We start from the raw sequence: 17,583 nt of genomic DNA, 5'->3' as shown, positions 1-17,583 counted from the left end.
TCTTTGTTTAGTTCTCAAGCTCTAGATCCGGTCACGAGCAAGGTCATCTCTGTTTTAGAAAATGAAGCTGGATTTCTGACCGGTATTAGAGCTGAGATCGATGAAATCAAGCTTGAGTTCAAGGCCATTACAACATTCCTTAACGATGTTGACAGAAGATCAGGAGTAGCACCTTGGAATGAGACGGATAATCAATGGATCTCGAGCATAAGAGATATTGCATACGAAGTCAAAGACGTCATCGACGAATTCATGTACCACTCCAACAAGCAACAACAATAGAGGGGTAAGGCCTCGAGTTTTTCTTGAAGCTCATCCATTTTTCCAACAATCTGATGATCAGGCACCTAGTATTTTGTTCGGAATCTAGAAAATCTAATGACCAAATTAGTTGAGAGAATCATCGTAATAACTGGGTGAAAATCTGAGCGAATCATCTCTTTTTTTTAAAGGCGATGATCTCGTTGGCATTGATAAGGCACTACGAGAGTTATTAGGATGGTTGATGGATCAATAGTATCAAAGGACAATTACTTCCGTGGTCGGATGGGCGGTTTAGGTAAAACAACTCTGATCGCCAACAATTTCAACAAGCAAGTTGTCAAGCAACATTTCGATTGTTGTGCCTGGATAACTGTCTCACAACAATATGTTGTTACGGGTCTATTAAAGTCCATGATCGAAGAGCTCTACGGCAAGGCGAAAAAGATAATCGAGCCAAAAATCAACCTAGACTCCATGAGCTATTGAGAATTGCTGGAGGCACTAGTAAGCTTCTTAGAGCCAAGGAGATATCTAATCGTGATAAATGATGTTTGAAGCAACCAGTTTTGGCAAGACATCAGCATAGCATTGCCTGTCAAAAGAACGACAGTCGAATCTTGCTCACAATGTGAAAGGAAGACGTTGCTTCATTTAATTTGGAGCTGTAAACCACATCTATAGGCTCAAAACCTTACTATTCGATGATAGTCTGGCCCTTTTTTTGTAAGAACGCTTTTGTTGGCAAGGATGGACAATGCCCTCCATATCTTGTACCTTCAGCAAGAAGGCTGATTGCAAAATGTGAAGGCTTGCCATTAGCTATTGTGGCTTTAGGAGGTTTAATGGCTTCTAAGAACTCGATTCCTGAATGGAATGAAGTTTATAACAACTTAAATTGGGAGCTAAGCGAAAACGATACATATTTTGAGAGGCTCAAGTATATTTCATTCCATAGCTACCATGATTTGTCCTACAGCCTGAAGCAATGTTTCCTATATGGTTGCACATTACCAGAAGATTATGTGATAAAACGTAAAAGACTGAAGGATTTGGTTGACTGAAGGCTTTGTTGAACCACGAAAAGGGACAATTCCAGAAGTTGTTGCAGAGCGATACCTAACCGAGTTGATTGGCGGAGGCCTGATTCAAGTCGTGAGGAGTGGATCAGGGAGGCTTAAAAAATTTAAGATGCACGACATTTTGCGAGAGTTAGCAGTTTCCATATCGAAATCCATAAAGTTTGTTATCAAATCTGATGGGATAGAAGTAGTAGAAGATAAAGGAATCCGTCGTTGGTCAATTAAAGCAAAGGAGAAAGAGATGAAGGCTGCAAGCATGGCTACACTATCTCGGGTTCGTTCATTGCTTGTTTTTGCTGGTATTGAAACCTCTAAATCATCATTTAATAAGCTGACTTCTGGTTTTAAATTGATGAGAGTGTTGTACTTGGAAGACACTCCAATCAATGAACTCCCAGATGAATTGGTTAATTTATTCAATTTGAGATATCTTAACAAGAACTCAAGTGAAAGAGCTTCCGAAATATATGGGCAAGCTTTACAACTTAGAGTTTTTATTTCTGAAGGAGACTCGAATCGAAGTGCTTCCTGCAGGAATCGTCAAGCTGAGAAATCTTCGGTATCTAGTTTTTTATCGATTCAATGTAAACCGAGGGGCATTCGACTTCGGCTTCGGTGTAGTATTCCCATCCAACATTTGTTTGCTAAACAGCTTACAAGTTTTGGCAGTTGTGCAAGAAAGAGTCGATTTCATCAAACAACTCAGCAGTATGACACAATTGAGAAGGCTTAACATTAGCAACATCAAGGAATCTGATGAGAAAATTTGTGCTTCGCTATCGCGAAAATGATACACCTTCGATACTTATTGGTAAAATCATGAAACGAAGACGAGGAAGTGAAGATGGATGCACTCGAATCAGCTCCTCCCGACCTTGGTTAGCTGGGAAATTGGAAAAGGTACCCTACTGGTTCAACTCGATCAACAAACTCACTTTCTTGTGTTTACATTGGTCTAGATTGAGGGATGATTTCCTTCCTCACATCCAAGCGTTGCCTAAATTAGGACATTTGGACATGGTAAATGCATACGAGGGGGAGAAACTATCCTTCGTTTAAAGATTCCAAAAGCTTAAGATTTTAAGAATTAGGGGATTCACTCGATTGAAAGAAATTGTGATAAACAAATCAGTGATGCCTGGTCTTCAAGAGCTGCAGATCGTCGACTGTCGAGAGTTCACGACATTGCCGGAAGAAACTATGTCGAGAGTTATAAATTAAAATTTTTAAAATTTTGAAGAGTTCTGTTTGCATATTTTTTCAAAAAAAATTGGGGTCTAACTAAAATTTAAAAAAATTGAGAGGCTTAATGATAAATTTTAAAAATTATAGGAGGGTTTAATTAAGATCATTCAGAAATTTTAAAGCTTAATATGAATTTCTAAAAATTTTGTGAAGGCCAAATCAATAATTTTTAAAAAATTTAAAGATCTAAAATTAATTTTTAAAATTTTTGTGTGACCATGACCTCGCATATCCCCCCAATATGTTCAGTCACTATCCTAAAAAAATTCCTCAATCAATACACAAATGCTCATTAGTCTTATTATTCTTGTACATTTGTGTATTTATTGAGGAATTTTTTAATTTGGGACAACGACGGAACATAGTGGAGACCATGGCCCCCACAACGATTTTACACATTCGATGATTTTATCAACCGAACGACTAACACCACGAAATTGCTAGTAGCTGCACTCTTCGCAAAATGCAGTACGATAAGAAATCCTCCACTCAGATTTTTCGCAACCCATAGAAGATTATCATCCCAACGCATAGGCCTATAATATAATCTATAGACTTGCATGGCAATCCCCTGCGCCTTACTCGAGTAAGAGCATATTATTATATAAGCTACAACTATTATCAGTTACAATATCAAATCGAGTCAATTTATCTTTAGCAGATAATCTATCTAAAATAATCATCCAAAGAATGATGGAAGGCTAGTATATGTGAGGAAAACCAAATAAATTTATACCACCGTACCTTATCTCTCTTATCCCAAATAATTTCCCATATCTAACTGCCCTTAACAAGAGACCAATTTGTACCAGCATCAAAAAAATTCCCAACTTCACCCCAAAGTTTCAGGAATTTTCTAAGAATCCAATTAAAATGAGACTTATCAATGAATTCAACAATATCATTACTTATATATGAAATGCAAATCATCCTTACAAGATATTAAGCTATAAATAAAAGAATACATATTTGGTCATGACTCATGAGGTGAACTTTACAAGGAATGTTGGGAGCATTACCATAAATTTACACATTCAAAACTAATTCGAGTTTTTATTTATGGTTTATGCTTTTTATGAGATTTTACATAAAATTATTTAAGTACTTAATAAAGTCTAAATATAAAATTAGTAGAGGTTATAATGTTGTTTTCTATTTGTTTTATTTTTTGTGTCTTTGACCATGGATTGAAGCATCTCTTGTAGCATGGCAAATATGTTTGGTGTTTGGAGTGTATCATTATTATATTGTGTAATCGATTTTGATTCAAATAAATTGATTTTAAAGGATAATATTCTAACTTAAAGATCATCTGTCTTGCTTACAATAATAATACAAACCACAATCCAAAGTTAATATAAAGTGTATGTTTTATGTGTTATTTCTTGGAGTGGTGGTAGAAACTAATTTAGGTTGATGTTTTGGCTTACAATTTTAATATTATTGTAAACGAAGATAATAAAGTTTGAAGTTAGAATATGAATTACTTTTGAATTTAGATTTCATAAGTGTTTAAAATTTATGAAAAAATATAAAAGATATTTAAAACGGATTAATTTTTTCGAATTTAAAATTGGGAGAATCTTAAAGAGTATTTAAATTAAAAAATATAAGTCAACTAACAATAATTTAACGTTTTAGACTAAATTATATGTAGTCACTCGCTTTTGTCCGGGTTTATTATTATTATTATTATTGTTATTATTATTATTATTGTTATTATTATTATTATTATTAACAAAATAACTCGCTTTTGTCCGGGTTTATTATTATTATATTGTTGTTATTATTATTATTATTGTTATTATTATTATTAACAAAATAAAATTACATGTTTGCAGGTCAATCCCGGAGCCCAGTACAACCCGACAACTTATTGAAGACCCATTCAGAGTCCAAATACATTAACCCAATAGACTCAGGCCCGATTTGACCCAAACCCGACCCAATTCAATAATTAGGGTTTTTAAACCCTAAATCAACCTAGCCGCCAGCAACAAAAGACTATAGCTCCTGTCGGCGCCACCACTCTCCCTTCGCAAATGGACCACCGCCAAATGTTCCCAAGCTACTGCTAATCAACACCATCGTCATCACTTACGCCAAACATCACTCAAAGGAACAAAAAATTCGACAAAATATTAGTGCTCCACTAAACAGATTTTTAAACTAAATAAAATCTTGAAAAACCAGTAGGTTGCCTGCCCATTATTCGACATCAGTGGATGATCCACTACAAAATAACTAAAAATGAAGGCCACCATTCAGAGAAAAAAGATAGAGAAGAGCTTTACCTTGAATCCTTCGACAAATATAGATTTGGTGATTGGACTGCAAACCCAAACGGGGAAGAGGTTTAGAGTGTTGAGTAGGCTGACTGTTGAACTATGTTTTGATATAACAATTTGAGGTAAAATGGTTTTTGGACTTGAATTGAATTTACAAAATGTTTTAGGACTTAATTGAATTTATTCAAAGTTTTAATGAATTTATTCAAAGTTTTAAAAGGTTTCAAAAATAATTCAAAGTCCATTAAATTCAGATTTGAGCCAAAATGCTAAAGGGTGTCAAAGTGCATCCATGCACCCCTGCAGTGCATCCATGCACCCCTGCAGTGCATCCATGCATCCCTGTAGTGCATCCATGCACCTGCACTAGTGCATCGATGCACCATGCAGTGCATCCATGCACTCAAACACCGAATGCAATTAGTGCATCGATGCATCCTTCTGTGCATCGATGCATCAAGGCTGTGCATCGATGCATCCTATTGTGCATCCTGCTGTGCATCCATGCACGAAGGCTGCAACGGCTAGTAACGACTAGTTTATTTGAATTTAATGAAGGGGTATCGATACACCATGATAGTGCATCGATGCACCATGTTATGAGTAGCCTTTTTGAGTAGAACAATCATCCCCAAACGGCTCCAAAACATCCCCAACGGCTATATACAACATCAAACACATTCCAAGCTATAAATACAAGCTAAGGACACTTGAAGAAGTATGAGAACAACTATCCAAACAATCAAACACAAGAGAAGAGTTTTTCATTCTTATTTCAACTTTCTCTTGTAAATATTTTGTTCTTGTGAGCTCAATCTTGTAAACACCTACCTTAGAGAGGTTTTCTTGTTTACTTATTTTATTCTTTTGTAAAGGGGAAAGGTTCTAGCTTATCCCGTGTAAAAGCTAGGGAAAGGTTCTAGTTTATCCCGGAAAAACTAGGGAGTTGTAAGGTTATCTCTTTGTCCTCAAAAGAAAGAACAAATTAGTGAATTTGTTGGAAAATCCTTGGTGAGGAGCTAAGGTAGTGGACGTAGAACTTTGGTTTAGAAAGTCAAACCACTCTAAATCGCTATGTAATTTCAATTTTCTATCTTTCAATCTCCTTACTCCCTAAACTCAAAAACCGTTCCGACCCCTCTTTGCAAACTGTTTCGATTGTCGAATCGAGCTTCCGAAAATCCCAACAATTGGCATCAGATCCTAACTCATTAAGAAGGTTTAACCACCTTGAGACGATCCTCGAAGAAGCTCTACCAATTTCTGACGCAACCTACAAAGAAATTACTTTTTCCTCCGGTGCTTATTATCTTGAAGAATATCCCATTATGGATTCACAACTGGTCAACAAGACACCCTTCTTCAATGGAGCAAATTATGCACATTGGAAGAATAAGATGATGTACTTTATTCAATCCTACAATCTAGGAGTTTGGAACTCAATCATGGGCGGTTACTCCTCTCCACCCGGCAAGTACAACGATTGGAGTAGAGAATAGCAGAAAAATTTCCAGCTTAACTCTATGGCTATACATATTCTATTATGTGCTTTAGGCCCAAATGAATATGGAAGAATCTCATCTTGTTCCAGTGCCAAAGAGATTTGGGATAAGCTCCAAGTCACTCATGAAGGAACCGACGAAGTGAGGGAATCAAAGAAAAGTCTTCTCAACCATATCTACGAGAACTTTAAGATGAAACCCGATGAAGACATCAAAGTTATGACGGATATATTTTTTGTGATTGTCAACGGTCTCATGGGATATGGAGAAGTAATACCTAATGAGAAGCTTGTGAGGAAGACGATCTACTATCTTCCAAAGGAGTGGCAATCGAAGAAGACAACCATTATCGAAGCAAGAAACTTAAAGTCTCTCACTCTCGATGAGCTAATTGGTTCCCTTCTCACTCATGAGATGATGGTGAAGGAAGATGAAGAAAGGGAAGAGAAGAAAAAAGAAGAAGAAGGAGGTAGGCATTGCCTTCAAATCCACCAATGAAAGCTATCAAGATTCAAGTGATGAGGTGAATGAAGACGATGATGAACAAGAAGAAGAGATGGTCAAGCTCTTGAAGGAACTCAAGAGATTCATGATTTCCAAGAAAGTGAAACATGAATCAACCAAGAAGAAGAGTCCCCCGATATGTTTCAATTGTCAAAAAAAGGGACATGTCAAGTATGAATGCCCTCTTCTAAAGAAAAATGGAAAGAAGGCATTTGTTGCACCTTGGAGTGATGAAGATGATTGCAATGATGAAGATAAAGTAGTCAACCTATGCCTCATGACCACTCAAGAAGAATTCGAGGTATCTTCTAACTCAAATGAATTTAATTCATTTACTTTTGATGAGTTACAAGATGCTTATAATAGGTTGTATTTGGGATTTGATACCATGAATTCCAAATATACAAAATTAATTTCAAAACTCAAAATTAAAGATAATTTTATTTTGAAAGCAAAAGTTGATTTTGAAAATCAAAATTAAATTTTGAAAAATAATTTAGAGCTTTCAAAAATCAAAATAAATGATTTAGAAAAAGAAAATTTTGAGATAGGAGTTAAGCTTGAAGGCTTAACAAAAGATAAAGAATTAATTTCTAAAAAATAACCTATTATGTTTAAAAATGGCAAAATGCTCACATTGTCATTTTTATGGTCATTTGGAACATACTTGTCCTTTAAAGAAAGGAAAACATTTTAAAATTACACAAGTATGGGTTCCTAAGGGAACAAGGGGCATTGAAACTAACGTCCAAGGATCCAAAGCAATTTGGATACCAAAATCAAAATAAATGTCTCTTGTAGGTGTGTGGGAGCAATGGTGATGAAGATGATGATATTCAAGATGCTCTAGCTACACATGAAAAGGAATGGGTAACCTCTAAGCTTAATGTTTTTAATTTTAGTTGTTTGGTTGCTCATAGGATTTATGAATGCATGAGTTTTGATTTTAAATGATTATGCATTGTTTTTAATCTCATGTATGTTTAAAAAAATGGTTATGGTGAACATTTTAAATTTTTAATAATTTTTTTAGTTCATCATAATAAAAGTTTGGTCAAAATTGGTTTTAATGCAAATGATATCTCTCTAACAATTGATATCAATTTTTCAAAAAATTTGATTTCACAAATTTTAATTTTTTGACCTAAATTTAAATGTTTATGCATGTGATTTAAATGAAAATGATATCTCTCTAACAATTGATATCAAAATTTTCAAATGCATAACATTTTTGGAAAACTTTATGCATATGCACTTAATTTTAACAAATGGTATTGATATCAAATTTCAACAATTGGTATTACATAAAGGATTTTAGTCTTGGATATATTGAATTTCATGTGCTACTAACATATTTGTTATTATTTGTAGAAATTCAATTTCTTTTTAAGTGTCAAGTTCTTAAAGCTAAATTTTGATTGGAATGCATTTATTGAGGGGAGCTTTGATTTTTCAAATGATTTTTAAATGTCAAATTTACCACTTACTCTCCAAAGTTATTTTGAACTTCATAGATCGAATTATTTTTGATATAATAAAAAGGTGGAGAAGTTTGGTTTGAAAAATTCAATTTCCAAATGAAAAAGGGGGAGCTTAACATTTTTATACATTTTCCAACAATTGTTAACAATTGATATCTTTTTCATTAAACAATTTATTAAGGGGGAGTTTTGCCAAAAACAAATTTTCAAATGTTTTGTTATATCAAAAAGGGGGAGATTGTTGAATAATGTTTTGATATAACAATTTAAGGCAAAATGGTTTTTGGACTTGAATTGAATTTACAAAATGTTTTTGGACTTAATTGAATTTATTCAAAGTTTTAATGAATTTATTCAATGTTTTAAAGGTTTTAAAAATAATTCAAAGTCCATTAAATTCGGATTTGAGCCAAAATGCTAAAGGGTGTCAAAGTGCATCCATGCACCCCTGCAGGGCATCCATGCATCCCTGCAGTGCATCCATACACCTGCACTAGTGCATCGATGCACCATGTAGTGCATCCATGCACTCAAACACTGAATCCAATTAGTGCATCGATGCATCCTTCTATGCATCGATGCATCAAGGCTGTGCATCGATGCATCCTATTGTGCATCCTGCTGTGCATCCATGCACGAAGGCTGCAACGGCTAGTAACGACTAGTTTATTTGAATTTAATGAAGGGGTATCGATACACCATGATAGTGCATCGATGCACCATGTTATGAGTAGCCTTTTTGAGTAGAACAATCATCCCCAAACGGCTCCAAAACATCCCCAACGGCTATATACAACATCAAACACATTCCAAGCTATAAATACAAGCTAAGGACACTTGAAGAAGTATGAGAACAACTATCCAAACAATCAAACACAAGAGAAGAGTTTTTCATTCTTATTTCAACTTTCTCTTGTAAATATTTTGTTCTTGTGAGCTCAATCTTGTAAACACCTACCTTAGAGAGGTTTTCTTGTTTACTTATTTTATTCTTTTGTAAAGGGGAAAGGTTCTAGCTTATCCCGTGTAAAAGCTAGGGAAAGGTTCTAGTTTATCCCGGAAAAACTAGGGAGTTGTAAGGTTATCTCTTTGTCCTAAAAAAAGAACAAATTAGTGAATTTGTTGGAAAATCCTTGGTGAGGAGCTAAGGTAGTGGATGTAGACTTTGGTTTAGAAATTCGAACCACTCTAAATTGCTGTGCAATTTTCTATCTTTCAATTTCCTTACTCCCTAAACTCAAAAACCGTTTCGACCCCTCTTTGTAAACCGTTCTAGTTGTCGAATTTAGCTTCCGAAAATCCCAACATGGACATTTCTTGACAGTGGCCTCATCGGACGACGGGTTTAGTGTCGATACAAGGTAAACTTTACGGTTTCCTTTTCTAGATCTAGGTTTATATGCAAGTTTTTAGGCTAAACTAAGGCTAAATATAAGGTGAGGGTAAAAAAAGGAGTGTTTTGAGAGGAGTTGGGTACCTTCGGTCACTGGAATCGCCATGCGCCGCCGCTTGCCACCGCGGTTCCCTTTCCCGACGAGGGGAAAGTTGAGAGAATTTTTCAACTTTCTCTCTCTCTTATTTCTGCTGAAACAAATAAAATGAAGAGTGGAGAACTAAAAGCTCGTATTTTGGGCTTATATGTCCCTGATGAAACGACGCCATTTCAACAGGGACCTTTTCTGCGCTTTTAATGGTATATTAATGATTTAAGTCCTTGTTGTTTTGTAACATAATATTTTAAATGTTAAATGAAGTTTTTATTATTATTTCAAGATCTTATTTTTTACCATTTACATTTTAATCCTATTTTTATATGTTACGTATTATTTTAAATATTTGACATAGGTCACTATATGTTTAATTTATTATATAGATCGGTTTATTTGCTACTTATTGTATTTTTAAAAAATATTATGCATTTATATGTATATATTTTACTATTCTAACTTTTAGCAAACATTATTTTATTAATTTTGATGTTATTTATTCGAATATATTTCAAGAACACTTTTAAATAATAAATTCAAAGTAAATTAATCACACTTTAATAAACGGATCGTATTTTAAATTTATATTTGACTTTTAATTTCCACCATTACAACAAAGAGAAAGCGAAACAATACTAATTTTGGGCGTTGTGGTGGTGTTAATCATTCCCCACGTGTAACCGACTCTGGAACATATTTTAATCGAATCTTTGGTAAACGCAGACCAGTTTTTGTATTAAAACGATTTTTCTTAAAATTATTTTTAAAAGACATTTTTAGGTATTTGACCTACCTAACCTGAAGATTGATGGTGACTCTTTTCAATTTTATCCAAATTAATTCCAAATTACTAATTTTCCAAAATTTAAAGTCGCAACTGTTGGTAAAACAATATTTAATTGTTCCACCTAAAAATGGTTATGACAGCTTGGCGACTCCGCTGTGGACTTTTTTGAGAGTCAGGCTATAAGTCGCTTACACGTTGTCGTTTGGTGGAAATTATGAGTTCGAGTATTTAGTTAATTTATGATCCTTTTATTGAAGTTTTTAATTGCTTAATTATTTTTATTTTCATACTAACATTTGAATCTTTGTTTTGAGATTTGTCCAAGTTTTTGTCGAGTGGTTTCGTTTTCCTTTCGAGTCAAAGGATTCCTCTTCACACACATCACGGGCATTTGCATAACATAAGCTCTATACCCGAGCTCTAAACTCTTTCTAAGTAGGGGTGAAAGCTACGCCTTCGAGGGAATTTATTCTTCGTGCAGGCCTAGCAAGTAACCTTCGGGATTAATATACCTTATTTCTTTGAGGGAATTTATTCTCCGTATAGGCATACAAGAATATATCATCTCGAATTGAACTTGTTTCACTCGAAACCTGTAATGGGTAAGGATCGAGGGTTTGGCAGCCCAAGGGGCACTGACATCAAGGACAATTCGAGTACCTTTTTCCTCATAGAGCTGAAACAATGCATATAGTCCTATCGAATCTCTGTCCGTCAGTAGTACCCAAATTAGGTGTACACGAAAGAGGATAGATTAACATGTTTTTTTTTAATTTTATTTGGGTAGATAATATAAAGCTTCAAGTTATTTATCTTTTCTTTTATATTAAATTTATTCAATTGTTTTAACTAAATGTTTTGTTTGTTTTGTTATGTTTTTTCATACTGCATACACATATCATTAGAAAAGGAAGTTGATATATGAGTATATATAAAGTGGAAAGACTCTCGGTTAATAAGAGGGCCTTCGTTTAAATCAAAGTTCGCGAAGATCACAGGAACGAGCGATAAATAGATAAATGATCGTTTGCGACAAAAAGGAGAAAATAAAGGAGTACTATGGTCACACTTTCAAAATATAGCTCTAACACACGAGGATGAAAATGTACGGAGGGATGTATTTGCTCTGGGAATATATGGCTTGATAATTTTTCCAAGGTGCTTGGGAATTGTTGAGCTGGCAATAGTTGACTTGGTTGATAAGTTAAAAGGAGAAATAAATCAAGTCCATGAGATTCTTGCTGAAACTTTTCGGTCTTTGAATATCTATAGAAGGCTGAGTGGATGTCGTTTTATGGGATGTGCTCAGTTGCTTACCATATGGATCAGAAGTCGTTTTTGGAAAAAGAAAAGGTCAACTACAATCACTTTTTGAAAGATTTTTCTCCCATTGCTGAGTACCTTACAAAGGAATGGCTTGAAGCATCACAAAAGGATCAATGGATTGAATTCTTCAGGAATTACAGGGTCATAATATAACATGACGAGCTCCGTGGATGATGCACACACAAATTTTGTTCAAATGTGGAGATTTGGAATGGATCATACTACTGGGACTGTGGGGAGGAGTCGGATACACTCTTTTGTTGGTTCTGAGACAATATGGTGCCCGAAATTTGTTCCAGTAACTTATAGGATAGTCGGTGCTGAATTTGATTTTAAAGAAGCCAATTATAGGAAGAAAGTCAAGGATGTGGCTGATTATTGGATTGACTTTCAGGACCAATGTAGTTGGAGTAGATGTTATCTTGACACCTGATTATAAAGCTTGGAGAATTCAAAGAGTAAATGTTAATGGTCCTTTAGCATCTGGAGAGGGATCCTGGTTGATGGAGGAACAAATCAGAAACATCCCTTTGAATTTGGAGATTCAGAGAAATGAGTTTGAGATAGCGAAAGCTAAGGATGATAAGAAAATAAACGAGATGGAGAGAGAAAACTTCATGTTAACTATCGAAGCTGAATTTCATGCCAGACAGTTTGAAATGATGAAGAACATGAAAGAGGGGGTGGAAGCCGACCTTGAAGAACTAAAAAAGGATTATCAAAGGATACAACAGGTAAGAAGAGGATTTGGGTCAAGTAAATCGCCACATCAGTGGGATAGAAAATTGACAGCTACAAAACGACGAATTAAAAGTCTTCAGGTCGAGAATAAATTTCAAGTCAAGAAGATAGAAGCTGTCAAAGCAAAAATAGGAGAATTGGAAGATGATAAGAGATAAATGATCAAACAATCTAAGGCTGAGGATTGTAAAATTTAGAAACTCCAAGAGGAAAAAGAGATCAGACTGAATGAATTAGAGGAAGAAAAAAGTCATGTCCAAGGGTTGAAAGCTGAGATAAACAACATAATTGAAGACTTTGAAGAAAAAGATCAAAGAATTACAGAGCTCGAAGAAGAAAGAGATCGAAAAAATAAGGAGATATGGTCTGAAAGACAGGGATGAAACCAATTCTTGAAAGAAAATAGGCTTAAATTGGGTCCTGGATACAAAGATTCCAATCAAAGAGCATAAGAGTGGAGCAATTAACAGAAGAAATGGAAGATTTACAGACCAGTGTTGAAGAGGAGGTTAATCGGTCTCGAGCAATGAATGGTGATCTCAAAAATTATATCTTGCATCTTGAGGAGTCCTTACTTCAAATGCAAGTGCCACCTGAGTGGATGAACTTAAGGCTTACTCGTGAGGAGAATACTTCTTTACGAGAGTAAGTCAGAGGACTAGAGAGTGAGTTTTAACACTGTCGAGTACATATTACCAATCTCGAAAGGGAAATTACTCGAATCAAGGAGGGATGGAAGGATACATATGAACACCATCGGATGTTGATAGAAGAATGAGAGCGTATGATGGGTGAAACTATAGCTAAAATGGGTGGAGTTGCTCAATACATGAATGAATTGGCCAATATAGCTGAGATTATCCAACTGCAAACAAGTCCAGTTTCTGAATATGCAAGGGAGATCATTTCTATTATGAACAAAATTATAGAGCTGAGTTTGAGGGCTAAGCCTTATCTTAATGGATCTCCGTGTAATGGTTGAAACTTTTTATCCAGTGAAAGTTAGATCCAAATAGTTACTGCTTGGGTAACGCCTTTAGGATACATTTTGTATTTTTGCATTAGCATCATTTATTTTGCAAATTTATTATTTATAACACATCATCAAAAAAATGCATCATTATAAAACATTACCAATAAACATGTATCCAAATTAAAAAGAAAACAAACAAACAAAGAAATTAATTTTCGAAAGGGTTATGTGACAGAAGATTCTGGAAAGTGAAAACATTAGCCCTCATCATACACGAAGTAAGACCATGGATGGTAAGATTGAGCAGTTAAAGAAAGAGATGCAAGAAGAGTTATAAAAGATACAACAAGAATGGCACTCGAGAATGGAGCAGTGACAAAAATCAATTATAGATCAGATATTGCAAAGCCAATCCAATATGATGAATAAAATGATGACAAAAATGTATGGTTTACATACTGAAGCAGCTAAAGAGCCAAGTAATACTTTGGTTGGAGCTTCTGGACATGAATCTACCCCGAGATTAATTATTTCCCCTGAAAAGTCAATTGAGCATCCTGTGAGGTCTTCAGCAACAAAAGTTCAAATGGTGGGCAAAACTAATCCTCAAAATAGACCTCATGAATATATGGATGTAGATCTTGAGGAAATAAGAAATATAGAATTGTGGTACTAGAACATCTAAAGGTTCGATGTAAAGGCTTTATGAAAGAGATGGGAAAGTAGAGTTCTTGAGATGGAATGGAGGCAGAAGAACTGAGTCTAATACTCGACTTGATCTTACCACCAAAGTTTAAAAACATGAATTTGAAAAGTATGACGGGAAAACTTGTCTGGTCGCTCATTTGACCATGTTTTGTCGAAGAATGACGGGATTGGGGAAGGATGATGGACTGTTAATTCTTTGCTTTAGGCTAGTTTGACAGGGCAGTTGCCAGATGGTATAATCAATTGACTTGAGCTAAAATAGGGTCTTGGAAGGATTTGGAAAATGAATTTAAAGAACAGTACCAGTATGTTATTGACATTATGCCTGATCGTGTTACTCTTCAGAATATGGAGATGAAGCACAATGAGACCTTTCGTCAATATGCTCAGCGCTAGAGGGTCATTGCTGCTCAAGTGCACCCACCAGTTATTGAGAGGGAGTTTATAATGATGTTCATTGATACATTAAAATCTCCCTATATTGATCATATGTTAGGAGTGGTGACTAAGAGTTTCTATGATATCGTGATGTGTGGTGAATTGATCGAAAGAGCACTAAAGAAGGGACAAATTGCTGGTAGCCAAAATCCTGCAAAGAAACCTTATATGAAAAAGAAGGAAGGAGAGGTGAATAACGTAAATTTCTCTGTGACTAAGACAAAAACAGGAAATGTTTAATCGCTAGGAGAAACTAAGCGTGAGAATAACAATGAAAGAATGGTGTTCACTCCTATACCAATGACCTACAGTGAACTTTTTCATGGATTAGTCCAAGCTCATGTAGTGTCACCAAAATATCTAGATCCAATCAAACCATCTTATCCAAAGTGGTTCAATAAAAATGAGACATGTGAATATCATGCAAACCTTTAAGGACATAATATTAGAAAATGTCTCGCGTTTAAAAGGGTGGTTGAGGATCTGATTAGAAGAAAAGTAGTGTCATTTATTGACTCAAAGACACCTTGTGTGACTACGTACCCGCTTCCGAATCATCATAATCAGGGAGTGAATACCATTGAAAAGAATCAAAGAATTAAAAGAATGATTGAAGAAGTGAGAATGCCATTGGAGTGGGTATATGTTCAAATAAAGAAAAGAGGGTTGTTGAGTCCCATAAATAAATGTTCAATTGAAAGATCAGAAAACTTCTGTGAGTACCAGAGGAAAATGGTCATCAAATTCAGGATTGTCAGGAATTTAAGAAGATAGTCAAAAAATTTATGGACATGCAGGAGTTACAATTATGTGAAGAAAGGATAATCGAGAGTAAAAGATATATCTACACTTCTGAAGAAAGTATAGGAGAAATTGAAAAGAAATTAAAGAAACCAGTCCTGGTCATATCCAAGCCAAATTACAAGGAAAATATTAGAAGTACAACCTCTAAGGTGGTGATTAAAACCTCGATGCCTTTTTCCTACAAGAGTGACAATAGCGTTCCTTGGAATTATACATGCCAAATTAATAATCCAGAAAGCAAGGATGAAGATTGATGAAGTTGTATTTTTTACCAGGAGTGAAAGATGTTATGCTCCTGGAAAAGCCAATAAAGCAAGAGCCGTGGTTATTGACGATCCTGAGGAAATAGTAAATGAACCTGTCAAGATGGAAGAGGCTTAGGAGTTTTTAAAGTTTTTAAAACACAGTGAGTATAACATTGTGAAACAACTTTATAATACCTTAGCATGAATTTTGATGTTATCTCTCATATTGCATTCTGAGTAACATATAAATACTTTGATCAAGGTGCTAAATGAAACTTTTGTGGGGAAAGGCATTTCAGTGGAACGTGTGGACAGATGGTAAACCATATTAATGCAAATAATTTCATTTATTTCTATGATGATGAAACACCTGAGGAAGGAAAGGGTAGATGCAATGCACTACACATTACTGCCCATTGTAAAGAGGTTATCATCTTTGGGGTGTTAATTGACAATAGATCGGCCTTGAATGTTAAGCCATTTACCACTCTCAATAGACTTCCTATAGATACATCTCAAATGATATGGCAATGCTGTAAGGGTGTTTGATGGGACAAATGTAAAATAATGGGGAAAATGATTATTTCTATCAAAGTCGGCCCTAAGATATTTGAAATAGAGTTATTGTCATGGATATACATCCAAGTTACAATTGCTTGTTAGTAAGACCCTGGGTTCACATGGTTGGGGCAGTTCCTTCTTCCCTTCACCAAAAGCTTCGATTTATCATTGATGGGACTCTAGTAACCATCAAGGCATAAGAAGATATCATTTCCTCTATCACTACTGATGTACATATATAGGGGTAGATGAGAATGCACTAGAGTCTTCATTTAAATCATTGGAAGTTGTTAATGCCACTTTTGTCCTTGAAGGCAAAAGAATTCAGATTCCTCAACTTTCGAAGAATACAAAGATGTTGTTAAAAGAGACAATAGCTAGAGGAGAAAAATTAGGGAAAGAGATATGTAAGAAACTTCAAGGGATCATTGAAGGTTTGAATCCAACTTACTATGATAAAGTCAGATATACATAAAAGCTTAGGGAAAGAAAGAATGTGAGAGCCCAAGGTGAAGACATTGTTTGGGGGACCATGATTATACCACCACTTTTCAAATCTTTTGTGTGGAGGATTTGTGACTGACACACTGCAGTAGTCAGGGGAAAGTGAAGAAATGAGAATTAGAAGCCTGAGCATCAATGCCATCACAGATGATTCGACCGGAGAATGCTCGTTGGCATCAATTTTCCCATGTCCTCTTGATTATGTTGGGATCAACTATACTATTGAATAACTCCCCATGTTCTATAAGCACTTTTCAGAGTAATGCATGAATAACAAATCTATCTTTTAACCCAAATATAATGGAATTGTTGTATTTGTCATGGTTTCAATAAAATGATGTTTTATCTTCATTCTCTTCATAGCAAATATTGCATTCAATTATTTAAATTCTTTATTTTTATTGATAATTATTCTTTTGGTAAATATTAAATAAAAGTTTTGTCCATAGCCAAATATATTTATTTTCATTCGCAGGTTTTCAGATATCAAGTGTTCGAATAGTGATATTTTTGAACCACAAATTGATTTTGAAAATAATATATGTATTGAAGAATTTTAGGGTTATAAGGATGATGAGGAATGTGAATGAAATCCTGAACTTGTTAGAATGATAGAGCAAGAGGACAAGCAAATATTTCCCCATAA

General features: G+C 34.9%; 2 protein-coding genes across 2 annotated transcripts in view; both read left to right on the top strand.

Moving 5' to 3' along the window:
* The window catches only part of LOC120142928 (eukaryotic translation initiation factor 5B-like), a 28,653-nt gene extending 12,395 nt beyond the window's left edge, over positions 1-16,258 (top strand). Inside the window, 2 exon segments of the mRNA XM_039157391.1 lie at positions 5,752-5,758; positions 16,248-16,258. The gene's annotated coding sequence lies outside the window, so the exon portion shown is untranslated.
* On the top strand, positions 499-12,116 carry LOC120142777 (disease resistance protein RPM1-like). The gene is made up of 4 exons (XM_039157284.1): positions 499-699; positions 993-1,201; positions 1,311-1,902; positions 11,910-12,116. Exons 1-4 carry the CDS (start codon positions 499-501, stop codon positions 12,114-12,116), a joined length of 1,209 nt encoding a protein of 402 aa, XP_039013215.1.
* Positions 16,259-17,583: the final 1,325 nt, after the last annotated feature.

This window comes from Hibiscus syriacus, unplaced genomic scaffold (assembly GCF_006381635.1).
Source record: "Hibiscus syriacus cultivar Baekdansim isolate YM2019G1 unplaced genomic scaffold, ASM638163v2 tig00110831_pilon, whole genome shotgun sequence".
NCBI lineage: Eukaryota > Viridiplantae > Streptophyta > Magnoliopsida > Malvales > Malvaceae > Hibiscus > Hibiscus syriacus.
Note: the sequence above shows the minus strand (reverse complement) of the source record. Positions and strands in the feature narration are given on the sequence as shown.